This window comes from Accipiter gentilis, chromosome 9, assembly GCF_929443795.1.
Source record: "Accipiter gentilis chromosome 9, bAccGen1.1, whole genome shotgun sequence".
Lineage (NCBI taxonomy): Eukaryota > Metazoa > Chordata > Aves > Accipitriformes > Accipitridae > Astur > Astur gentilis.
The window spans coordinates 8352644-8377568 of NC_064888.1; the positions used below are offsets into that span (position 1 = coordinate 8352644).

At 55.6% G+C, this 24925-nt stretch overlaps 2 protein-coding genes across 3 annotated transcripts in view; both read left to right on the forward strand.

The window, feature by feature from the left end:
• Positions 1-5768, forward strand: part of TUBGCP2 (tubulin gamma complex associated protein 2) — a 37918-nt gene extending 32150 nt beyond the window's left edge. For both annotated transcript variants that reach the window (XM_049810369.1, XM_049810368.1), the window contains exon 18: positions 5389-5768. In XM_049810369.1, coding sequence (XP_049666326.1) covers positions 5389-5494 — 106 coding nt within the window. In that variant the 3' untranslated portion in view covers positions 5495-5768. The remainder of the gene's footprint in view (positions 1-5388) is intronic.
• Positions 5769-9225: 3457 nt separating this feature from the next.
• Positions 9226-24692, forward strand: ADAM8 (ADAM metallopeptidase domain 8). The gene is given in 23 exon segments (XM_049811015.1): positions 9226-9367; positions 10596-10705; positions 14441-14517; positions 14807-14885; positions 14969-15045; positions 16799-16985; positions 17459-17524; positions 17628-17696; positions 18344-18513; positions 18605-18686; positions 19386-19534; positions 19786-19963; positions 20754-20843; positions 21623-21818; positions 22034-22133; positions 22266-22449; positions 22548-22625; positions 22731-22815; positions 22994-23108; positions 23218-23281; positions 23283-23393; positions 23485-23541; positions 23799-24692. Coding segments are annotated over 23 exon segments (2574 nt in total). The 5' UTR covers positions 9226-9291; the 3' UTR covers positions 23973-24692.
• Positions 24693-24925: the final 233 nt, after the last annotated feature.

Sequence of the window (24925 nt, forward strand, 5' to 3'; positions counted from 1 at the left end):
TGTTACGGTGTGCGAGAGCCTAGAAAACTTGAGACTTACCTTCTTTGTCATTGCTGTCAGCTAGGGGACAGAAAACAAAGCCATCCTAAACATCCATTAGTTTCTTCATGCTGTCTGTAAGGCCATGTGTAGCCTTATTTTCATATGTAAGCAATTGTAAACAGCTCTTACAGGACTAGCCAGAAATTAAGGTCATTTTTAGGTGTTGTTTCCTTTCATCTGTTTCTGAGGAAAGCCCTTGGTTTACTTTTACTCCCTACTTTTAAGAACGTTATTCATCTAAAGTTGTAATGCTTTTCAATAGTAGATATGCTAGGATCAGTTGTCAGTGGTACATAATTTTGTTCATAAATGTGCCTGATGACTGGTTAATCACATACATTTTCTTTCTTCCCTTGGTGCTGTAGGGTTTCATGCCACAGCCCCTTTGATATTTAGTGCAGAACAGGGTAGATTCTTATCTAGTTCTTTTTAACCATATAGGACTAAAGGGTACTTTGAGCTTTCTCCTAACTGTGCTTTGTCCTCTGTTTTGTTTTGTTTAAGTGTAGTCTTATTGCTCCTCTGCTTTGTTTGGTTGGTTTTTGTGAACTGTACTTTTTGTTGGTTGTTCTCATCCTTTAACTTAATCTTCAGGAAAACCATAAGAATATTAACCTGCAACCATTAAGTTCTGTTTGCTGCCCTTCTGTGCTAGATGTCTTTTATGGATGACTGACAACCCTTACACCTCTGTTGAGATGTGCTATACCTGAAAACCGAGAGAGAAAAGGTTTCAGGAATGTTTTTTTGAAGCAGGTTGTTGTCCCCTCCTCATGCCCTGTCTCTTGAAGCTTTCATTGTCCTTTTCTAACAGCATCTGACAGGGCTGTCTGGGACTCCTGGTACCAACCTCTGCAAACACTGTTTTGTGAAGTATTCCAGCAGGAGACTAGGCTTCCAGTTATCTTTTATTTCTGAGAACTTCTTGACCAGCAACTACCATGCATTTACACAGTCCCTGGCTTCCTGTGTTAGCATCTGTTGCTCTATCTGAGATGTGGTCACACAGCTGAGACCAAGGTTGAACAGTAAAACCTGTCATCCCTGTTACCATGGGTGCTTCCAGGAGTGGAGTCTAGCCCACCAGCTCCCACAACACCGTAGAGAATTACATGTCTTGTCTTCTTCCCTGTAGGATTGTATTCCTTATTTAAGGAGGACAGGGATGCTCACAGGCATCTGAAAGGAAGTGCAGTGCCACGGGACTGCTTGCTGCTCTGAACTCCTGCTTCCATTCCCTGTCAGGGTAGCAGCTTATCTTCCTACCACCAGAACTGCCCTTGTTGGTTGATACTCAGTCCCTGAAATGGGAAGGTAGGTGAGGACCCCTTGTCCACAGTCCTAATAACTCTTGATTCACTCCATCTCTGAAGTGACCAGAGTCAGAGGTCTCCTTCTCGTCTTGGAAATTCTTCAAAGACTTTTTTTGTGGCTGTGAGTGGAGGCCCCAACTGTACAAGTGATTGCTGTTCCTTTCAGGACTAACCAGGACAGTTAAGTCTCTGCAAATCCTTTTAGGAAATGATGATGCAGCTTATCAAGGCCTTCTGGACATTTTAAGTCACCCTTCATCTGCCTGGGCATCACTGTTTATCATCATTAGACTGTTGTAGATTGCAGGCAGGATCCATCTGTAGAAAAATTGACAGGCCAAAGGGATTAAGCTCTTACACTTCCCTCACTGCCATCACTCCTAGTTGTCACGATAGCATCCAGAGTCAGGCTAGATTCAGGGATCGAGACCACAAGCAGTTGAGTCATCCAGGCAAGAAAATTTACTGTTTCTCCGTGCTTCAGCCCTGCCTCCTTTATCAAGGGCGTACATTTTTATCATTACCAGTACAAGTTCTAACAGACAGGCTTCTTAATGATGCTCCATCCAAGAGATCTTAATGGGAACTAACTCTATGATCCAGGTGCTTGGACATCATTGCGGGTGGCACAGGGCATGGCCAACACAGTGTTGAAGACCCAAGTTGCCTGCTCTTTTAGTAGAAAAGCATCATTACCCTACAGTTCTTGAGTCTTGTAAAGAACGTGTGGAGATTGTCCCATTGGTGGGATCACCCAGCTCAGTCCAAGGCTGGAGTATGTTCTCAGCTTACTCAAGAACTCAACAATGTCAAGTCCTCAACCAGTCTATACACCATGCAACAGCGGAAGTCCTGCAGCCTTCCATCACACTTTTATAATGTGTGATGCCAGACATTGATATAAGGCCTTTTCTGGCAGTAGCTCAGGTGGTGTCCTCCTTCCAGCACTGCTCCTACACTTAGCATCAGAGGTTCTCCTCTTTTATCCTTGCCTCCCCACCCTTGTGTCAACTTTATGCTTCTACCAGGATGGTGGGATGAGCTGATGCTGCACCATGGAGACTGGCTGTGTATCTTGTTCAGTTGTCCGTGGTCCATGGCGCCATGACCAGGAGCTATCTTCCGCCAGATGCCTTTGTGTTTCACAGACTGCACACGAGCATTAGCTGTGCCAGGAGGTGACTCCTGAGCTGTGGAAGCTTTGGAGCCCGTTCTTCCAAATATGGAGAGGTTGGTTTTTACAACGAGTACATCCTGCTTCAGGAGAAAGGAGAAGTATGGTGATTCAGGCGGGTTGCGAGAAAACAAAATGCTTCTGTTAGCAGTTTGCATTGAGGATGGTGACCTAAGCTGTGTGCCCCCTGGTATTTCCACGCCCCAGTTCTGTTCAAGGGCTGCAGAGGAAATGCTCGGTCTTTATGCCAACAGGACTGTCATCTCTATCAAGTCCCCCAGTTTGGACTGTCTGGGGCCATGTGAGCCTTCACCAAGATGTTGGACATAGCTGGACTTTTACTGACAAACCAGATGTCCCTCCTTAACTGAAATACTGCATGTTAACAGGCCACGCAACAGAACCTGTCTTTCCATTTCTACAGGCTGCTCAGTAATGTTTAAAAGAGTGGAAGTCCCACGATGAATGCCCAGACATGACATATAGCTCTCATTCAGTCTGTAGAGATTATTGGATCGAGTCCTGGACTCTATGGCAACAGGAACCCAAGAACCAGAGTGGAGACGGTTGCCATCTGAAATAACATATTTGACAGAGAGACAGAAGAGTTTCTAAGACATACCAGTCTTTTCCTATAAATGATAACCTTTTTTATATGACTGCTTTTCAAGGGTGGTAGTCAACATGTAAGATAGATAACAAAATATCCCTTTTATTCATAATTCTGGTACTGTGCTTTTATTTATTTGATCTTGGTTAATATTTATTCAGTTTACAGTACTGAGTAGCTGAGGCACAACCATCGTATTTGTAGCACCAAACAACAGAAGATGGAGGTCCAGAGGGCTTCCTTCAAAGTGGGGAAGCTCACACATAACTCACACATCTTCAGTGTGCTGAAGTCCTGCTCAGGTGCCTTGGCTCCATCAGTAGCAGTCCTGACAGACGGTTGGCAATGGCAGAAAATCTCCAGAGTCACTCCTTCACATCCCAGTAGTGAAAAGGAGAAGAATTACAGCATAGAGGACTTTGTCAGAAGGATTACTTGAAACCAAATACTTAGAAATCTTAGGCATCAAGTGCTGTTAGCATTCATCAGATATCCTTCCTTTACTAGTTCAGAGGAAACGGCAATGATTGAGCTTAGAGTAAGACCAGTAGGATGTATGAGATGATAAAAACCCCACTGAATAAAAGTTCCAGCCACAAAACAGGAAACTGAAAGCGTAAGCAGAGTTTGCAGAAGCATCACGCAAATCCTTAAGAGACAGTTAGAAAGATCATTTAACCCTAAAAACATAGCTGAAAGGGAAGCAAATCAAAATCTGCAATTCAAGAATTTTGCAATAAAGCAACTTCAGAAATGGAACAGATCCTCAAAGCAAGGATGTAAATGAGTCCTGGCTTTATATTGGAATCAAAGTTTGGTAAATATGCTCTCCTCGGTGTCAGGTTTCCTTTGTACAACACTTAAAGGATGAAAGAGATGTAAGCTTTTCAACCAGGAGAGAGCAACAGATAAATTCCATCTGTCGAGCCTCTGTTTTCTGCAGTCACCAAAAAATGTCAAGGAACAATTTGTTGCCATTTGTGTAAGGTTGTTAAGCAACATGAAACTCAAATATTGTGCCCGTTCATTTAGTATTGGAGCAACTTAATTTGAGAAATGAAGAGAGTAACTTTTGTGTGATTCACAGGCTTATATTGACTATTGCTTGGTGTTCCCAGGGCACACGTTTTTAAGAGCGGCACGTCTTAGTTGGCTTCGTAGTGCAGAGATCTGCCTAAGGAAGGTCACGGCAGGCATGGAGCTGTGGTTTTCTGGCATCATTTGGATTATCAAGGAGACAGGATTATGATATCGCTGATGTTGCCTGCTTTGGAGGGCCGTTTACAAGTATCAGCAGTACTTGTGATTTTGGCTGAGCATCTTCTCATCTTCTTGAATTGCGAATCTGTTCGAAGCATACTTCTGTTAGCAAGGAGGTGGTGGTAATGGAAACTGCAACATGTCGTGGTAGTTACAGTGGATAATATGGTGGATTTCATATGGGAATTAATACCAGAGTTCAATGGCGGTGAACTGTGGTATTAAGGGGTGGTGAGAAGTGGCCAGGAAGGTGTGGAGGTTTGAGGAGCCCTCACCCCTGGTGCCTTGTCCCCGAGTGACAGGTCACCAGGCTTGTGTGGTCAAGCTGTAGTTCTGGAGAAGAAGCTATTAGCAATTGTTCCTTCCTGGTGTATTTTATACATGTGTAAAGAACAGGTGAAATTTAGCCTGTTGTCAAGGGATGAGCCCAGAAGAGGTGTGACCAACAACCCCTGTGGCACAGTGCAGACATCCCCATCTTGCTCTGAACAAGCCGCTATGTCTACCCAGCCTGAGGCAGTCCCGTGCAGGGACGGCAGGTCCAGAGCTCGTGGCAGTGTGGCCACGTTCAGCTGATGCCCTGGGAGAGGTTTCTCATCCAGGAGCCATGGTTGGGTAAGAGGAAGGCAGTGCTTGGTGGGGTGGGCAAGGGGGAGTGCGGCTGCTTGAGAGGTCTGTGCTGCGGCGCAGACCCCTTTGCTGCACAGGCAAGCATCCCCTCTTCTTCCTGCAGTGAGACTTGCTTTGCTTTGCTTCACACCCCTCATTTCAACAAACTTTGTCCTAAAATTCATCTGACCCCATAAAAGAGTTTACATATGTTTAGATCCCCTTGCTGCCTTCAAGCGCCTCGATGAGCACCTGTGCTGCGGCACTTGCAGCACCAAGCTCTCGGGGGCCGTTGGCAGTGTGTTCGGCTTGCTGCGTGCTGCTCTTGGGCAGTGTTGAGCCAGCGGGCTGCCAAAACTTCTGGTTTTTTTGTCTCTCAGGTTGGACTTCAATGGGTTCTACACAGAGCGCCTGGAGCACATGTCTGCCGAGCGCAGCCAGAAGGCAGCTCCCCTGCTTCCCCGCCTGGCCGTACCTGCCCAGTGAAGCCCTGCTGTTGCCCCTTTCAGCCACCCCCTCTTCTGCACCAGCAGAGAACTGGACACTCACTGACTTCAAACTAGGAGTACTCAACCCTCTACATTGACAGTGTGAGCTGGAAACAAACCATAAGGGTTGTCAGAGACAGAGGAGTACTCAGTCTCCTGAAATGTATGTAATGGATTTTCTCTTCTGAGAGGCTTTTAGTTAAGTCCTTTTTTTTTTTTTTTTTACTACATTGTAAAATGATGTATTTGTGTGTTGTAAAATAAATAAAATATCAGGGTCTGTTAACAGAACTGAGGGTGCAAATTAGTCTTTTAGGTGATTAAATTTTGGTCAGCTCACAGAGATGTTGCTCAGCTGCCATGCGGCATTATTTTGGGACGAGAGCCTAACAACTGGGGAGTTACTGGAATGAAGCTGATCAGCTGCTCTAACTGATGACATGTGATCTGGAGTTGATGAGCAGGTATGTGATGGTCATATCATATTGGCTGAGTCCTCAACAGAGGACTTTCAGGGTATATTACGCAGTTGTGCAGCCATAAAAATTGCTTAAGCCAGTTTGGGAGCAGGTGTGGTAGAGGGTGGAAGAGAGGAAAAGTGTCTCCCAGGAACAACCAGAGGCCTCAGCGGCAAGTGTGTGAACCTGGGAAGACGTGCAAGAGCTGTAGATACAGGGGCTGAGTGCTCCTGTTAACGACCTGCCCTTCCTCTCCCTCACCTCTTCCTTTGCAAGGACCTTCTAGAGTGCCTTAGAGGGAAGAGCCGGGTCCTCTTTGCTCTGGTGGCCTAAAGCTGGTCCTCCAGCTTGGCAGAGGGAGAGAGACTCAAGGAGAGCATGGGGACCACCAGTCCTGAGTCTGGAGGACTGAATTCCTTCATCTGGAGGTTGAGGTTAAGGACCAGGACCTCAGCCAGCATCATCTGGCTCTTCAGGGAAGGCACTTGTGCAGTTCATGGGGAAGGGAAAGTTTCCTGTTCCCCCCACTGAGGTGGCCTCTTAGTCCGGGGAGGCTTGGAGAAGTTGACCTGGCATTTCCATTAAGTTTCTGTGGATCTACAGACTTCACAGCCTGTCCCTCGAGCATAGGGTGGAGAGGCAGAGGGGCCCAGATTCCTGGAGGAACCTGCTCGCCTCCTGGTGCCCAACATCTCAGGCTTGAGAGACTCCCCTGGCACCTCACTGTGTCACACACATTTTTTACACCCATGTGCACTGTGGTGGCTGTTGCAGGAAAAAACTGTTCACGCAGTTTAAATTAAATCAGGACTGAAGCTGTTTATAGATTAATAACACATTATTAACCAGCAAGCATTGAGTCTTAGCAGAAGTAATAGGTATTTCTGAAATGTTAATTTTTAAAATCAGCAGCAGATTTGTAAGCACCCGTCTATGAGTAATCCCAAGAAGTCCTGCTCACATGGGTTTGTGCACACGTGCAGGCGGTTATGTGCACCCCTCTCGCAACTTTTTTTTTGGGGGGGGAGGCACCCCTCTCTTGGGAGAGGGTCTCCCCTTCTTGCACACCCCTTCTGTGGGAGATGTGGGTGCTCCACCTCTACAGGATCCCATGCTGCTCCCTGTGACCTGCAGGTCCACACCTGAGTGAGAAAGCCCCCGGGAGGTCACCTACACCCCGGGGCAGGGTCTCCCCTGCTTGTTGCACCCCGTACCAGCAGTGCACTAGCTGGATGCAGCCCCCTCGCCATGCCCGCCCCAGGCAGAGGAGGTGGCGCTGGTGAGGCGGTGTCATTCCAGGCTTTGGCTCCTGCTGTTTGCCTAAGAACGCATTGACAGGTAACTTCAGTTACCCCAAAATTGTGGCCTGCATGTGGATGCCCAGTTGGCTGAGCAGTTACTCTAAAGGTTTGGGGTGCTTGGATGGGTCTCCACGTAGATCTACGCACTCTTCTCTGAGAGCAGACCTCGGTCCAGGCCAGATGCCCAAGCAGGAGGTGGATGTGTGTCTTTTCCCCTCACCAGAAGCCAGGAGGTGCCCAGAGAGGTGGTAGAAAAGGGCCTGTTTCTGAACCAATCTGGCTGCTCTGCGTCTCCCCAGCGAGCCGGGTTATTTTCTGTGCTCCATAGATGGTTGGTTGGTTAGTAGCTCCTTCAAGGCCAGTTCAGCTCTGCACACCTTGCAAGGGTTGCCATCGTGGTGGGGACAACTCTACTGGAGACATTTAGAGAGATATGACCAGACACGAATAGGAGTGTCAACGTGAAAGCACAGAGCTTTTTTTTTTTTTTTAAACAAACTTGTCTATTTAGGAGTGAATTACAGAAAAGCAGTGGGGAGAAAGAGGGAAGACACTGGAGCAGCACTTGGCTGTGGTGGTTTCTGTACCATTTTGAAGGAAGCTTGTCCCTGGTGATGGAGCTCTGCAACAGCTGAGTTCCGTGTCCAACCTCCCCACACACACACTTTTGTTAAATGCAGAAGTTAAATGTGGAGTTTCCTGGCTGGTCCTGGCCCAAAACACTAAGAAAGTATAAAAAGCTCAGTTTGCAGGAGGGAGTTCTCTCTTCAGAAGTTGCCACATGGAGAAGACAAGGGGCAATGGGTTGCACTGGGAGAGGTTTCATCTCAACTCTAAGGAATCCATTACAGTGAGAGCAATCACTCGCTGGAACCTCCCCAGGGACATGGTGGAGTCGCCATTGCTGGAGGGTGTCAAGATGCGACTGGACAGGGAGCAAGGTAACCTCATCCAGGCTCCCTTCCCCATGACAGGTCAGACCAGACGATCTTCAGGGGTCACTTCCAACCCGGGACGTTCTGTGGACAAGGGGGAGACAGCAGGCAGCTCCGTGGCAGAGCGGCGAGCTCAGGGCGCAGTGCACCTCCCAGCTCAGCCCCGCATGGTGGTCCCAGCCCCTCCTTCATCTCAATGCTCCACAGCTCAGCACCCCACCGACACCCCCCAATGCCTCCCCAGTCCCACCGCTGCCCTCCGGTAGCCCAGCCACCCGCAGCTCCTGCACCACCTCAGGGCCACCCCAGTGACCCACAGACCCCCCTGCTTCGTGTGCAGTGGACCACTGCTCAATGTTCCCGGCCCCCCCCCCCCAGCCCCCCTGTCACCTTAGAGCCAGGCGGGCACCTCCGGTGCCCCAAGGGACACCCCCTCCATACCCCACAGACAGTCCCCAGTGACCCACGGGACACTGCCAGCCCCACTGCCTGCTGTGGCAGCCCAGCCCCCCTCAGCCCCTCCACCACTTCAGAGCCTGGCGGAGCTTCCCAGCGCCCCCCCAGGTACCCTTACTGCCCCCCACCCCCCCGCCAATGCCCTGCTCACCCCTGCGGTGCCCCAGGACATGCCCCTGGGGACCGCAGACCCTCCCTACTGCCCCCCGAAGCCACACAGACAGTCGCCAAAGCCACTCTGACCTCTCCCCCCCCCGATGCCCCACGCAGACCCTCTGACACCCCACGAACCCCTCCCGCTGCCCCAGGGACCCCCCCCCCCCTCGATGCCCCGCGGACCCTCCCCAGTGCCTCACGGCCACTCCCCACGGATGGTCCCCGTGGTTCTACGGACCCTTCCCGATGCCTCACGGACACCCCCCCCCCTCCCCTTCCCCTCTCCCCCGTGGACACCCCCCCCCCCGCCGGGGGCGGCCCCCTCCCCTCCCCGCCCCGCCCCGTCCCGTCCCGTCCCGTCCCGCGAGGGGCGGTGAGTCACGGCGGGCGGGGGCTGCCGGCGCGGCGCGGCGCGGCGTGGAACGGAACGGAGCGGAACCGAGCGGAGCGGCGGCGCTTGGGGCCGGGCACCGCGGGCACCCCCGAGCCATGGCCCCGGCGCTCGTCCCGCTCCGCCGGCTCCTCCTGCTGCTGCTGCTGGTGGTGGTGGTGGTGGTGGTCCACGGTGAGCGTGGGGGCGGGCGGGCGGGCGTGGGTCCCCCCCCCCCCGGCAGCCGGGCTCCGCCGACGGGACGGGAGTGAAGTTTTTTTTTGGGGGGCGAGGGGGAAAAGCCCGGCTCCCCGGGGTGGGGTGGGGGGGGGTCTTCTACTGTGGGGTAGGGTTAGGGGTACGGGGGGGCGATGCTTTTCCCCGCGACAGTTGAAGGAACGAGTGGGAAGCGGCACGGGGAGGGGGGATGCACGAGGCGGGATCGGGGTGGCTTTTTGGGACAGGTCACAGCTCGGCGAGGTCTCGGCTGCTTCGGAACCCGGGGGTCACCGGGGACTGAGGCGGGTGTCGCTGACATTGCCTCCCCAGGCCGACTCTAGAGCGAAGGATGGAGAACGGGGGCTTCGAGGACCCGTCTCACCTCCCACGGCCGGCCCCGCTGGCAGAGGGACCCTTTCCGTGACCTCTGCCCCCCCCCCAACCCTTCCTCCATGTCGCCCCACACAGATGGGGTGCCCACCGTTATGTAAAAGGCACCTCGGCGAGGAGGCTCCTGCGAGCGAGGGGAAATTTGTCACCGCCAGCCTGCGGCGTGCTGGCGGCGGGGACGACTGGTGACTCAGCCGGCCGAGGGGGTGGTGATGAGGCTCCTGGCTCCCGCTCGGGCACAGTGGGCGAAGGCCGCCAGGCACCCGCCGACGGAGCACCCTGCTCTGTCGCTGCCTCGTCGCCGGCTCCGCTGGCCCCGTCTGACCCTGGGAGCACGGGCACGGCTGCGGCGTGAGCTCGCAGGTCAGGGCTTCAGGGGGAGGCGAAGGGTTTTATTGCAGAAATGTCTCCTGACATCAAAAAACAAAAAAGGATGGGAGGAGGGCTGAGCCGGCCCAGACACAAGCCGTTCTCCAAAACGCAACCCCCGGCAGCCGCCAGACGCCAAGTCACAAACCGTGGCATCAAGACGGGGAGCTGAAAAACCTCCGTCTTTATTTACGCACCAGGGTCTCAGCAGGGTTTTCCAGCCTTTGAAGGAACCCGCTTGCCCGTCAGTGATGCTGAGTGCGCTGGGGGGGCTGGGGGGGGTGGCGCAGCATCTCTGGAGCCCGTCAGGGAGTTGCATTCCCAGCAGGTATTTCAGGACTTGCTATTTCGGCTCTTGCCTGCGCCTTGATGTTGGCCGCTTCCGTTACCCCCTGACTGGGTTGTTTCTGGGCATCCTGGCTCAAAGCCCTTTGACTTTTCCCAGGCGCCACTGCCGGGCTGGAGGAGAAGCTTGCCCATGTCGAGACGTATGAGACGGTGTTGCCGCGCAAGGTGCCGGCACCTCGGGGGAAGAGGGACCTCTCTGCACCACTGGTGAGTATTGTCACCTCCCAAATACCGCCTTGGCACAGCTGCCCTCGCTGCCTTGCAGGGGGTCTGGGGGGGGGCACTGCAATCAGCAGAGACCCTTGGCCCACCACTGGGCTCGGAGCTGGATGCCCTTAGCTCTGTGCCGGAAGAATGACCTGCCGCACATTTTCTTGCATTGCTTCCATCCAGGAGGATGGAGATCTTGAAAAAGTTGATCAGATCAGCTTTCCTGGACTGTTTTGAGTCAAAATAGGAACTGCGGATAGCACGGTGGACTTGGAGAGAGGGGGGCTGCTTTCTCCAATGCTTTCTTTGGAAACATTACTCAGCGGTGCCACCTCTTGCAGCCTTGCAGTGATCTTGTGACATCTGGTCTTTGCTTAAGGAGGGATTTGCAAAGCCTCATTGAGCTGTAAGCACTTTTCTTGCTGTGTTTGCTCAAGCTGGGTTTTTTTCGTCCTTTGGGACAGGGAAATAAGAATCAGAAAGTTGCAGAAATCCACATGAAAGCAAGCCAGTGTTGTTTTTCTTGGGAAACCTTGTAATTTGGGGAAGGAATGGGGTTTGACTCAGGAATTTTGAGTGCTTGGGGCTGACGTCCATAGGATGATGGCCTTGACCTCAAAGATGCTTTCCACATTGCCTTAAAGTGAAATTCAGCTAAATACATGGATTCATTTTCTAGCACCTGATGAGGTGGAGGGGCTGGGGACATTTATTTCCTAGTAAACTCTTTGTACAGCACATTCATCTGTGATTCAAACTCTTTCTGATAAACTAGCTTCAAAAACACTCCCTGAAAGCATCTGTTTTCTCTGCTCTAGAAACCTAAACTTGTCCACGAGATAAACATTCCCCAGGCTATTTAGAGACACCATCTGTGCCGGGCGTGCCAGGAGGCTCTGCACGGATCCCACCAGAAAAGGGAGCTCACCCATCTCGGGGTCCCTCTGCTTTCCACAGCGTGGGAGAAGATACCAGCCTTGAGCCACGGTCTTTGGAACAGCCATGGGTAGTGTCTGGTCCCAGTCTTCTTGGACTGGGCAGTCCTTGGACCTCCCAAACCTGCTGTGTTGAGGGTTTGAGGACTCCTGCCGTCCAAGCCATTTTCCTCCTCTTGGACAAATGTTGGGTTTGCTTTCCCAGTAACCTTGGCGGGGAAGCGGTTCTCAGCAAGGCTTGACCACCACCAAGCCCCTCTTTGGAGACAGGCAGCTGGATGGGTGTTTTCTGTGCCAGCTCCTCCTGTGGCTTTGCATTAGCAGTCTCTGGCTGGGATGGGCATGGGCCAAGAGCAGTTCTGGGATCAGAGCAGTTGGGACACATGGGGTTGGTCCAGCAGAATGTCTGCCAGGTGAGGTCTGAAGCAGACCAGCTCCCATCTGGCTTTGCTTAAATCAAAATGCTCAGCCCTGCAGACAAGGTGGAGACCTGCATCCTGCAGCACAGGATCTCCTGGGATGCCAGCCTTCCCACAGGCCATGGTCTTTTTAGCAGGGGCATGACAGGGCATGTGGCGAACCTGCATTCTTCATGAAAAAAAAAAAGCAAGAAGGGCCTTCAAAAAGATTTATAGTTACATGCTCTTGATCGCAGAAGTGACATCTCTCTCATCCCCATGCTCCAGCATTTCAAAGAGCTGTACTGAAGCAGCTGGATGGTTTCCAGCGTGTGCAAGATTTGCCGGCTTCTTCCCCAGGGCACCTGTGCTTGCGCAGCCCTGCTGATCTCCTCCGCCACATCCCAGAGCCAGCTGATGCAAAGGTGCAAGTCCTTTGCCTGGGTGGAGACAGCCAAGCTCCTGCTGGCCCAGCCTGGGGCTCTGCAGGAAGCAGCAGGACATTGCAGAGCGAGCAGTGGGGCCAGACGGAGCAGGAGCAAGGGATAGTGGTGGCCCAGCGACCTACCTTCTTCTCCTCCTCTGCTTCTCCGCCGCAGCTCCTCTGATCTATGGCATGGTACGACAAGCCCCATCCCTACTGTCCTAGCGAGACTCATCACCTCTTCCCACCCAGTTGGCATCCCATCCCGATCCTCTGCGAGCTCTCTGGATCTCTTAATCAGACCAGTTGGAAGAAATCCCTCTTCTCTGTGTGCTGTGGCCACAGCTCTGCTTTGCTTCCTCAGCACGGTCACCAGGTTAGCAGGACTCGGGCAGGGGCAGGGCTGAGCTGCCTGCGGTTTCAAAGCCTTCCCATCTGGAGCCCTTGCAAAGCTCATGCTAATAAGGAAAGGGATGATTCAGAGAAGCTTTATCAGGCCTTTTTTTTTAAACTTGCCCTGCGGTCGTCTCCAAGAGACGGTCTCTGACCCACCAACCCCTTCCAAGTGCTTTCCTGCCATTTCTTAAGACCTCTTCTGGCTCCGGCGCTGCCAACAATAACAAAGCATCGCTTTGTCGGCAGACACAGGACGGCATGGCCACGTCAGGCGGGAGATGCTGTTCATAAGAGAAGAATTTCAGGGACCCATGAGCATGCTCGCATGCCGGCGGTGCCCCTGCCTGCAGCCGGGGCTGCCTGGCCAGCTTGTTGAAACGTGCTCATCATGCGGAGAGGGTGTTTCGTGGCTGGCAGACCATTGCTTCAGATTGGAAATGCAAACCGGGTGGAGTTGTGGGCGACCGAGTGATGTGCAAACCCTCTCACCTGGCCCCACTGGCGCTGAGTCAGCGGGACTTTCTGCTCAGCCCCAGCTCCCACCCGCTTGCAGATCATTCCCCTGGGAGTGCTGAGCCGTTGTATGACAGCAGGTGCTGTCATCTTCCTTGGGGAGAGGCCACACACCTCATCCGGGAGGAATGCTGGCCCTGCAGGAGATGCTTGCTTTGCCTTTTGCTCAGATCTCCACCCCAGGATCCCGTAAGAGCTGAGGATGTGCCCTCAGGAGAGGTCTCTGGGCTGCAGTGGTGGCTGAGGAGGTCCCTGGTGCCAAGGGTGCAGCCTGATTTGGGGCACCACGCAAGGGATCATTATCTCTCTCAGTGGCCCCAGTGGGACAGGACCTCTGGAGGTCTGTGGCCCAACCTCTGCAGGTGGAGGTCACGAGACATCCCAGAGGGAAACGCTTCTTCTGGAGGGACACTGCCATCCTGGGGGTTCAGGGCACAGCTGGGCTGAGCCACGGCCACCCTGACCCATCCATAGTGACTGGAGTTTGGACTTGAGATGCTTTGAGGTCCCTTCCACCAGCACTAGGGGGATCTGGCACCTGGCGATACTAAAATCCGCTTTCAATAGCAGAGAAGAACCACGAGATGTTGCATGTTAGGTCAGTCAGAGATAAGGAAGTCTCTGCTGATGAGAGCCATTGGGCACCAGGGATATTTGTGGTTCAGCCCATGAGTAAGTGCTGAACTCAGTCCCTAAAAAAGGAGCTTTGTCGTTGATGAGTAGGAAACCTCAGTTTCTGGCGCCAGCCATCTGCAGCCACGTGTCAGACGAGGGAAACCAGACTTTGCTGACTCCTTTTCATTCCTGGTGACCTGTTCTTTATCTCAGGATGTGCCAGGGATTTGCGTTATTGCCCACATGCTTTTTTTTTATTCTCCTCTGATTTCCTGTGTCTTTGCTGGATGCCTCCAGGGTGAGCAGCCAGGCTCCCTGTCCCGCAGCTGCCTTCCAGTGGGGTGCACACAGACCCCATCCCCTTTCTGGGCAGGACAGGGGCCAAGAGGTCCTCTTGTCCGTAGCTTTTGCTTCTGGTGATCTGTGATGATGTCATCTATCTCTCATGCAGAGCATCTACCCAGACCACGTCCTCTACAGCATCCGTGCCGAAGGCGGGGACTACCTTCTGCGGCTGGAGAAGAACAAGTGAGTGTGGGTGGGCACGGTGGGATGGCCCGGGAGAGGCTCGATTCCCACCCTTCAATTCTCCAAGGTCTGGTGTCACTGCACTGGTGATCTAAGCCCTCAGCCCACACCCTCGCTAGCAAAACACTGCATTATTTTTCCTCCTTGCCAAACCCTCCCAGGGAGGTCACGGGCCCGCCATACCCAACCTGGAAAACCTTATCCCCAAAGCTTTCCATCCTATCCCCAAAGCTTTCCATCCTCTCCCCAAAACTGGGGTCGCTGCTGATGCCCCTTCCCCATTCTGCAGGGAGCTGCTGGGGCAGCACTACACTGAGACGCACTACTCAGCCAGCGGCACGGAGATCACGGAGAAGCCAGACGTTCAGGTATGGGGCTGGCTCCAGGCAGAGCAGTTTTCCCGCTCCTGTGGGGTCCCGCCATGCTGACCCCCTTTACACCTCTCTTTCAGGATCACTGCTTTTATCAGGGCCACGTGCAAGGATACGCTGACTCGGCAGTGAGCATCAGCACCTGCAGCGGGCTCAGGTAGGACCTCCGACTCCCCTGGGGCACTGTGGCTGGCCGGAGCACAGCATCGAGCCCGGCCTTGGTGTACACCACGAAGCTTCTCCTGGTGGACGCGGTGCCACGTAATGTTGAGCCGGTGCGACCAAGCTCCAGGCGGCTGGAGCTGTGCTGGTGGAGGGAGAGCTCAGCTTGCACCCGAGGAAGAGAAGACGACATCCCTTTTCCTGCTGGCGGTGGGATTGCTGACCACCCTGGCTCGGCGCCCAGCAGGAAAGGCGCGTAGCGTTTTGCAGCTAAGCCTGCCGTTTCTGAGGGGTTGAGTCATGGCACGGGATGAGACTGGAAACCTGAGCGTGACAGGAGCTCTGGGCAGGAGTGCCCTCCCCGGGCAGCAAGGCACAGCTTGTCCTGGATCCATCCTCTCTTCTCAGGGCAGACGAGACCGAACTTGCCCCGACTGCTGCAGCCAGCGGCACAAAGGTGCGCTCGTGGTGATGCACTGGCTTGCAGGCAGCCTGCACCTCTGGGCCATGCCGAGCTCCTATTGCTGATGGCCAAGTGCCTTTCCAAAGGAAAAGGAAAGCATACGGTGCATCAGGCCAGCTGCGTCTCCCTCTACCCGCCGGCTGCTGACTGCGCTGGTGCTCGTTCCTCCATAGCTGCCTTGGGTCTACCTTCATTTAACAGCAGACAGCATCCTTGCAGGGTAACCCAAGCCACCAGGTCCACACAAGGTTGCTCAGTTTGCCATGGAAGATTCGTGCTCTGCTGTTCTTTTTCTTTTAAGATCAGCTGGCAGCCAGACATTGCAAAAAGAGTAAGCCAGAGAGGAACAGGTCCCTTGCAGGGGCATGTGTGTGGAGGGCCAGTGGTCCCTGGAGTACCCAGGGACCTGCAAATACCTGCTGGAGCTGCACGGCAGCCATCTCCTCACTCTGAAAACAGGGGTTGTGTCTGCGGAGACCCTGGTTCACACAGCTTGTGCATACGTGGGACACTTGATATCCTTGTATAGTAGGAGGACAAGATGTGCGAGGGCAGGACAGGAGACGAGGACAATACAGACAAGGCACGTGGGACATGGGACACCTTACAGAAATCATCCTGAAGGCCAGGGCTGCTCAGCAGAAATGCTGTGTTAAACCTGGCCTGGCAGCACCAGGCAGTTCTCCTTGCTGAACCCTGGGACATTTCTGCTGCTCAAAGTACAGGATACTCCCCTTGCTACCAGCCACAGATAACCGTGCCATGGTTTGCTCCCTCCCAGCCCGGCAGACAGTTTCCAGCCTCCCTAACAACGCTTTTGTTCAACCGGTGCTTCTGCAGCCTCTGAAAGCAAATTGTGTGGACACGTTTCCTCCACGCTCCCCATCTCCCGGCATGCCCCAGCTCAGCTCCGTCCTGCAGCACCTCCTTGATGTGCTCTTGGGCCAGGCAAGGTTGCAGGGAAGAGGCATCCAGTCCCTCAAGTTGCTGTGAGCTTCTGCACCCTGTACGTCTCTGCACAGCAGTGTGGGCCTTCATGCACCACCCAAGGGCTGCTTGGGACTTTGCGTTGAGTGCACTTTCATGCACTTGGCCAGAAGGACCTGACTGTCACATCCCACTAGTGGCCTGTAGCTCATCCAAGCTGCCTTTGGGAACCGTGAAGGGGTTGGGTGGTTTCCTAGCTGGGATTTTGTATCACAGGCACTTGCGGGGGTGCATGTAGGGTCTGTCCGTGTCCTGCTGGATATCTCCCCAACCTGATGCCTGCCCTCTCTCTTGGCAGTGGGTTTTTCCGGGTGAATGAGACCACCTTCCTGCTGGAGCCCCTGGAGCAGGATGCGGCCGGCCGGCATGCCGTGTACAGAGCAGCTCACCTGCGGGGGAAGCACGGCACGTGTCAAGAGTCTGGTGCCACCCTGGAATATGACCACGAACCGAAAATTCCTGCAGCCATGAAGCTCTACCGCTGGGTTAAGGATTGCATTGCTTCTCCTTCCTGTAGCTGAGTTTGCGAGAGCCTAGGTCCTGTGAAGTCCGGGAGAGGAGTGGGGTCATACCGCGTCTCTTGGAGATGCTCCCCTCCCACATGTTGTTGGTTCCAAACACGGTTGCTCCCAGTGGCCTAGCTCCTGGTGAGAACAAGTCCTCAGATCCTGTACCGTTAGCAGGAGCATCCTCCTACCCCATGAGCTCCCATGATGCTTGCAGAGCCTCTCTCGTGCCTTATCCCACTAGCAGGCTTGGGTTTTTCCTTGTATGTTGGAAGATGTCTGAAAGTAAAGCAAAGTAACATCAGAAAGCAGACCTAGAAGACCTACTAGCCTTGAGTAATATCGGAAGATGCCCCAGGATCCAACGCATCCCACAGGAGGGTCAGCCGAAGGGGGTCAGCAAGCTGCAGAGCTGAGCCCCTGTTTGCACTCACTTTCCTCTTCCCTTCCAGAAATCAGCTCCGTTACACAAAGGACCCCGATACGTGGAGCTGGTCCTGGTTGTGGACAACGAGGAGGTAAGAGGGGTGGGCGGCGAGCTGGTGCTTGCATTTTCACTGTCATCCCCTGCAGCGAGGAGGTCGAAGCCAGCCTGGAAATCTCTCTGTGTCCTTCCCATAGTTCAGGAAACACAAGGACTTGCGCACAGTGCAGAACCGCATGAAGGAAATCGTGAACCACGTTGACAAGGTGAGCCCAGGGGTCTGCTCTCCCAGCTCCCACACATGCCCCGCGGTGGCAGTGTGGGCATGAATGTGGCAGAGGAGAGATTGGCACGGGTAGGGCAATGGCACGGGTAGGGCAATGGAGCTAGAGCCAATCTCAAGCCCACAGGTGGGCTGCCGCAGGGTGACCAGCTCCCTTGGCCAACGGGATGAGCAAAGTGGACATGGCAAGCAGCTCAGCCCTGGGTCCTCAGGAGCATGGGACGGCTGCCTCCCAGCTCTCTCCTAAGGGAATGGGAGAGAAGTTTCTTTTTGTAACCCCTGGGAGCACGTCCCACAGCCACTCTCAAGCTGGAGCAGGTGCTAATGAAGGGAGGGGGATGGATGCAGTGCACCAAGGTGGGGTTTCTGCTTGCCTTGCATCAGCCCCCCTCTTTGGTCAGCAGCGTGGGGACAGCACACTGGCCAAGAGGGAGCCCAGAGGTCCCTGGGGTAAACCCTGTCTACGTGGTCACCCTGGCTTGTGTTGTTTATTGAGGGGGTGACAGAGCTGATATTACAGAGTGAGGTGGGGTCCTGGGCTTGGCTGTGTTTCCCCAGGGGATGTGGCACCTTCCCTCTGCTTGCGCAGCTCAAATCCAAGTGCTCCCTCTGGGCTGTCTCCCGCTCCAGCTTTATCAGCCTCTTCGCCTGCGGGTGGCCTTGATCGGCTTGGAGGTGTGGAGCCACAAGGACAAAATCGTGGTCAGTCCCAACCCAGAGGTGACACTGGACAACTTCCTCCACTGGCGGGAGGCAGAACTGCTGCGGAGGAAGCCACACGACAATGCCCAGCTGATCACGTAAGAACGGGGAGGGGGCCATCACCTCGCCATCCTTGCAGCCCTGCTGCCGCCCAGGCCACATGGCCATGGTGGCATCTCAATCCCACAGGGGCATAGACTTCCACGGCACGACCGTCGGGCTTGCCAAGAAGCTTGTGATGTGCACCAGGGACTCAGGCGGCGTCAACCAGGTGGGTCCCGCTGCCTGGGCATGTGCCGGGAGGGCAGCAGCAGTCCCACGGTCCGCGCTCCCTGCATTGTATTTTCCAGAGCGGGTCTCTCCTCCACTGGTCTCCAGCTTTCCACCTCCACAGCCTTAGGGCTGGGTCTGGTCCCTGGCATTTCCGACCCTTGAGCGACTGACCCCCCCCAGAGAAGTGTTGGGGCTGCAGGGGAGGACGGGGCGGGTAGCTGTGGAAACCCAGCTAGGTGCCCGCAAAGGGCTCTGATATACCTGAGCCCTGAAGAGCCTCCCAGAGCAGCTCCATGGACACAGGGCTTCTCCCACCACCTGTCAGGTGGCTGGGACTTGGTTTGCAATTGCTCCTCATCCATCCTGACTGTGCTCCTCATCCCGCCCTAGGGAGGGCATGCTTTGCTGGAGCAGTTGGCCATAGGACCTGTGGCTGTCCAGAACCACCACAAAGCATCGTTTCAGAGTAGCTGCTATATATAAGCTCACTTATACCCCTGAAAGCCCAGTCTGGAGATCTTCGGGGGCCATGGGACCAAGTCCAGCTTTTGTCTTCCTTTGCCACAGCATGGCAGCATTAGGGAATGAATTGCAGACAGCAGCGAGACCTGGCACTGAGTAATTGGAGAGCCCTGGTGGGGCCCTGTGGAGGTGCTGTGGAGAGCATTTGAACCACGCTGTACTTCTTGTCCCACAGGACCACAGCACGAATCCTATCGGCGCTGCATCCACCATGGCTCACGAGATGGGGCATAACCTGGGGATGTCCCATGATGAAGATGTTGCTGGCTGCCGCTGTCCTGTCCCCAAAGCTGACGGAGGATGTGTCATGGCGGCGAGTGTTGGGTGAGTGAAGGAGAAAGGGGAATACCGCGGGGCAGCAAATATTTCAAGGTGTCCTCCAGCACTGTCCTGATGGGGTGAAGCCCACGAGATGGTCAGGTCTGGGTGGACACTCCACTTGAAGATGTATTTCAAAGGTCCACTGGTGCCTTTGAGTCTGTTGGTGGCTCTCCAGCTTCTCCCTGGCCTGGTGGGTGTGAGGGTCCTCGGGCTCGCATCTCTGCTTATGACTGCCTGTTTTTGTGCCCCTTCAGCTTGGTTTACCCCAAGCTCTTCAGCCGCTGCAGTGAGCAGGACATGTGGCAGTTCCTCGGGGACCCCAGGACCAGCTGCCTGCTGAACGTCCCTAGGGCAGATGAGCTGTACGGGGGGCCAGTGTGCGGGAACCAGTTTGTGGAGCGGGGAGAGCAGTGCGACTGTGGCACGCCAGAGGTAGGGATGCTCTCTGACAGCCCGGGAAGGTGGGTGAGCGGCAGGGACCTCAGACCCGTAATTCAGACTTGGAAAAGGTCATGCAAGCCTCTTCCCTGGACATCGTGCTTTGCAAGACTCACCTTCCTCATGATCCGGATGCTTCTGCTGAAAAATAACTTGTGGAGGATATTTGTTAACTTGGATGTGTGCCCCCCACTTCACGTAGCTGGCTGTGATTTTAGCAGGTGCATGCCTAGGAAAGATGGACATCCCCTCAACATATCCTCCAAAGAGGTGATCCGAGGAGGGGGACATCATGGCATGTTGTCCTTTCAGGAGCCATGATCAGCTTTTCCTCATCCCTAGCAGCCCATCACTGCATTGCAGGGGGGAGATTTGAGACAAATGGCCAGGTGATGTCTTTGGGATAAATCCCTGGGTCACAGCCGTGCTCTGGGACCTGAAGGGATGTTCCCCCAATGCAGAGAGCACAGAGATCCTCCTGTTTTCTCCTTCCTGGAGATGTGCAAAGGGTGTTACCAGAGAGCAGGGACCCAGGTCAGGCACCATTTTCCAAAAAAAAAAATCTCTTCTGGTCCTTTGGTTTGGTGTTGGTAATGGGGGATCAAGAGGAGGCAGGAATGGTTCACACGTGGGATGATGCTGTGGTTTTGCCCCATGGTTCAGCCCGTGGCACCTACACTGCCATTGGCATCTGGTGAGGTGGCAACTGGGTCCCCCAGAAGGGAAGAAAAAAGGGTCTTTCGGGGGGCTTTTGGGAGTGTTTCAGTCCCTCCCTGTCTTGCAGGAGTGCTCCGACCGCTGCTGCAATGCCACCACTTGCCAGCTGAGAGAGGGAGCCGAGTGTGCCCGGGGGGACTGCTGCCAGGACTGCAAGGTACTGCTGCCAGCAGGGCGACCAGCTTGGCAGGGAAGGGAGCTGGTGGGTGTGCAGTCCTGCCCCGGGCTCCTCCAGAACGTCACAGTCGAGGCAAGGTGTGTCCACGGCCTGTTGGAGAGCCTGAAGGACCTGCCCAGAGCAGCCTGTCCAGAGCCAAACGTACCCAATAGTTTGTGTGTGGGGAAATCACACTTTCCATTCAATGCTCTCACTACACAGACGGTCAGCATCTCGGGTAGAATTGGCTGGGAAGGTGAAGCAGCCTCTGTTTCTGGCATCCTGGAGCCCAGGTCACCTGGCTCTGTTAGGTTAGGTGCAGGATGAAAGGTGCTGAAGAACTGGGCAATGTTCAGAAGAGGTCAACATGGTCCATTTCTGGTCCAGGAAACCAACCTGCTCCGTTCATCCAAGAGAAAGTTGCGTTACATGCATTGGTTCCTGCACCCAGGCATAAGAAATGCCTTGATGTGAAGAGACAGGGCTAGAAGAGGACCCTGGGACAAGTCCAGACTAAAAGCAAAGCACAAGGTGTTGCCTGCAGGGAGAGATTTAACTATGGGAAGACCCCGTCTGAGGGCTGATGGTGTCTCCATCCTATGCAGTAGCTCAGTCAATAGCAAATGCCTTTGTGCCAGCGTGGCACAAGCTGCCGTCTGTGGATCCGTGGGGTGCTGGGAGATGTTATGAAGACCAGGGTGCTGCCAGGCTGTGGTGCCTGCGTGGATCTGAGGATGCGAGAGCATTGAGGCAGTACCAGCGTCCCCTTTTCTGTGCAGGTGAAGGCTGCCGGTGCACTCTGCCGGGCCAGCAAGAACGACTGTGACCTGACTGAGCACTGCACTGGCCTCAGCGCTGAGTGCCCAGAGGACGTATTCCAGGAGAACGGCATCCCCTGCCAGAATGGCAATGGCTACTGCTACAACGGGGCCTGCCCCTCGCATGGCGAGCAGTGCCGCGCGCTCTGGGGTGCAGGTAGTGACTCCTCCACCCTGCCCACCCTCCTCACCCCACGTGCTGGTTGATGTGCTTGGAGCCCTGGCTCCTCGGGCCAGGGAATTGCTCGGTCCCCTCCTGCATCCCTAGCTGGCACGCTATGGCTCTTGACCCTAAAGTGTGGCCACCGGTGCTGGCACCACTGGCTTGCTGTGGGCTCTGGCTCCGTGTGATGTTTTCTGTGTACCCCGCAGAGGCCCAGGTGGCTCCTGACGTCTGCTTTAAGCACAACAGCGAGCAACATCTTCACCTCCACTGCCTCACTGAGTATGGGAAGCGGCCCTGCAGCCCCAAGTAAGGAGCCTGGCGGGGTGGAGGTGGGATGGGGGTGGTATCCATGTCCAGCGACAGCATTGCAGGGCCAAGTGAAGCTCCCCAGCCGCCTGCCACCCCCACCACCGGTGCTCATGGCTGCTTCTCCCACAGGGATGTGAAGTGTGGCACGCTGTTGTGCCTGAGTGACAACACCAGCCCCGTCCTTGGTGACGGCTCCTACTCCCTCTTTTTTGGCCGCTTCAAGTGCAAGGCGGTCATCGCTAGCAACGATGCCAATGAGGTGGTGGCCAAGCTCAGGCTGGTGCCCACGGGGGCCAAGTGCGGCGAGGAGATGGTGAGTGTGCTGGCTGCCCTGGTGGGGTGGTGGGGGGGGGGTGACCACTGGCTGTGGGGACCCTGGGGCAGCCTCAGACCTCCCCTGCCTGTCCCCAGGTCTGCTATGCTGGGCGCTGCCAGAACCTCCTGGTCTACGGCAACAAGAACTGCTCGGCCAAGTGCAACAACCATGGGGTATGCTGTGGGATCGTCCTCTCCCAGAACAGCTGTGGGGCCTGGGCGGTGGTCCCAGCCCCTACGGGATGTCCACCACCCTGACGCTTTCCTTCCTTATCTCAGGTGTGCAACCACAAGCGGGAGTGTCACTGCGAGCCAGGCTGGGCAGCACCCTACTGCGAACAGAAGATTTCGGAGGTGGCAGCAGGTACGGCACCCCCTGTGCGTGGCCGGCACCAGCTCCCTTGTCCCGGTTCGTGTGCCAGGAAGGGAGCCTGGGGAGGGGGTCGGCACCCTGCCGTGGTGCCGGTAAGGCGCTGCTCCATCCCTACGGGGCATCCCTGGCTTGGAGGGGTGCCTGTCCCAACGCCGACCGGTCTCCACAGGGAGCGGCGGCGTGGTCTTGGCGGCTGTGCTGGCCGTGCTGGGGCTCTCTGGCATCCTGCTCAGCAGTGGGGTTGTGCTCCTCAGAGGCAGGGGGACGAGGCGCTTTCAGAAAGGGTAATTCCCACCCCCCCCCAACCACCCCACAGAGGTGTTGAGCCACGGCCGCACAGGCTGAGCTCGGGCTGTGCCCGGAGCGGTCCCCCACTGTCCCTGTGCCCCACAGGACCTCCGGCGGGCCTGCCGCTGGCCTCGCCAACCCACTCTTCCAGGAGGGCGGCCGGACGCGACCCCCCCCGCCGCCAGCTGTCCCGCCATGACATCGGCCATCCCAACCTGCTCAGCAGCACGGCAGCCCCACGGGACGCCAAGACCCTCGGGCCCTGCCGCCCGGCCCCGCAGGTGAGGGAGCTGAACAAAGCCCCGGCGGGGGCAGCCCCCGTGGCCTGGGTGGGAGGGCGGCCTCTCACCCTGGGTTTTGCTGACCCTGCAGCCACCGGCGCCAGCCCCCCAGGTGACATCTCCAGGCTCTCCAGGACAGCCCCTGCAGGTAACCGCTCCTCCAAAAGCCACTGCTGCCTCGCAGCAGGGTGGCCTGTCCTTCCTGCAGCTGGGGGCTGCTCTCAGACATCGCCCCCCGCCAGCCTCCCCCTGGCCTGACCAACCCCGGACGTGTGGGGTGCATCCATGGGGAGGCCCAGGCGACTGATGATGGGGAGGGGGGCCTTCCTCTGCCCCCCTGTCCCTCTCCGGGTCCTTCCTTGGTGCCCAGGTGAGGGACTCTGGTCTCTCCTCTCTTCCCACCAGGCAAAGCCAAAGCCGCCCAGCAAGCCTCTCCCAGCGCTGAAGAGCAAGGCGCAGTGCCGCGGTGAGGGGCCGCCAGGACCGGCCCTCCCGTGCTCTCCGATGACAACCCCCTCGGTCTTTCAGCGGGGCGTCCCCCCGAAGGTGGCCCTGAAGCTGCCCCCAGCCAGGAGGTGACCAAGGACGCTCCATCCGCCACCGCGGCTGAGGAGTTGCTGGCTCTGGCGCTTGGGTGGCACAGCTGGGGAGCCGCCGTCTGGCTTCCACCCTTACTTGAATTGCTCACCAGACCCTCCTCCGGGAGTGCACCAGTGTTTACGGATATTTGAGTTGTGCCTTAACAGACTTCGTAGCCTCGTGGCTGGCCCAGGGAGAGCCGTCAGCCGGGGGCTTCGTGAGGAGACCAGGAGCGGGGACGATGCCAGCTCTGGTTTTGAGGCCAGCCCCGAGCTGGTCCAGGCTCTCCTGTGCCCTGAGAGCTGCTGCCTTCTCTCCCGATGACCTGAATGTGTCCTGCTCCTCCTGCCCCTTCGCTGCTGGGGCCGTGGCGAGGAGTTCCTGGCATCGCCTGCCAGGCTGGCCAGGGCAGAAGTGCTGCAGCACAGGGACAGTGCCCCAGGGCCCCTGCCCTGGCTGGGGACAGTCACACGGGGGGGGTCTCGCTAGGGGCTTTGGCAGGTCCAAGCTGGGCTTGGCTTCCCTGTAGGGCTTTTCTCTCTGAGGTTATCACTCGAGTTACCGTTCTCCTGAAAGGGAATTTCCTGGGAGCCTTTTTACTGTAGCTATTAACTTATGACCCTTATGTGACCATTTTGAGCCATCTGTTGTGAATGCAGGCCTACCCCTTTTTTATATGATTTAAGTTGAAGGCTTTTATACCAATAAAGACTGAAGGTAGTGGTGTTGTGGAGTATCTCTTGGCAGAAGTGGGCAGCACAGGCAGTGGGGCAAGAGGGTGGCAGCAGGCAGTGAGCTGCCCAGAGCTCCTGGGCACGGGTGGAGACAGGGGAAAGAAGGGCTTGAGCTGAGCCCCCAACTCCCATGTTGGAGCCACAGGGGCCAAATGGCAGCACTGCCTGTCAGCTGCACAGAGCGAGGCTGTCACAGGGACTGCAGCAAGTCCCTGTGAC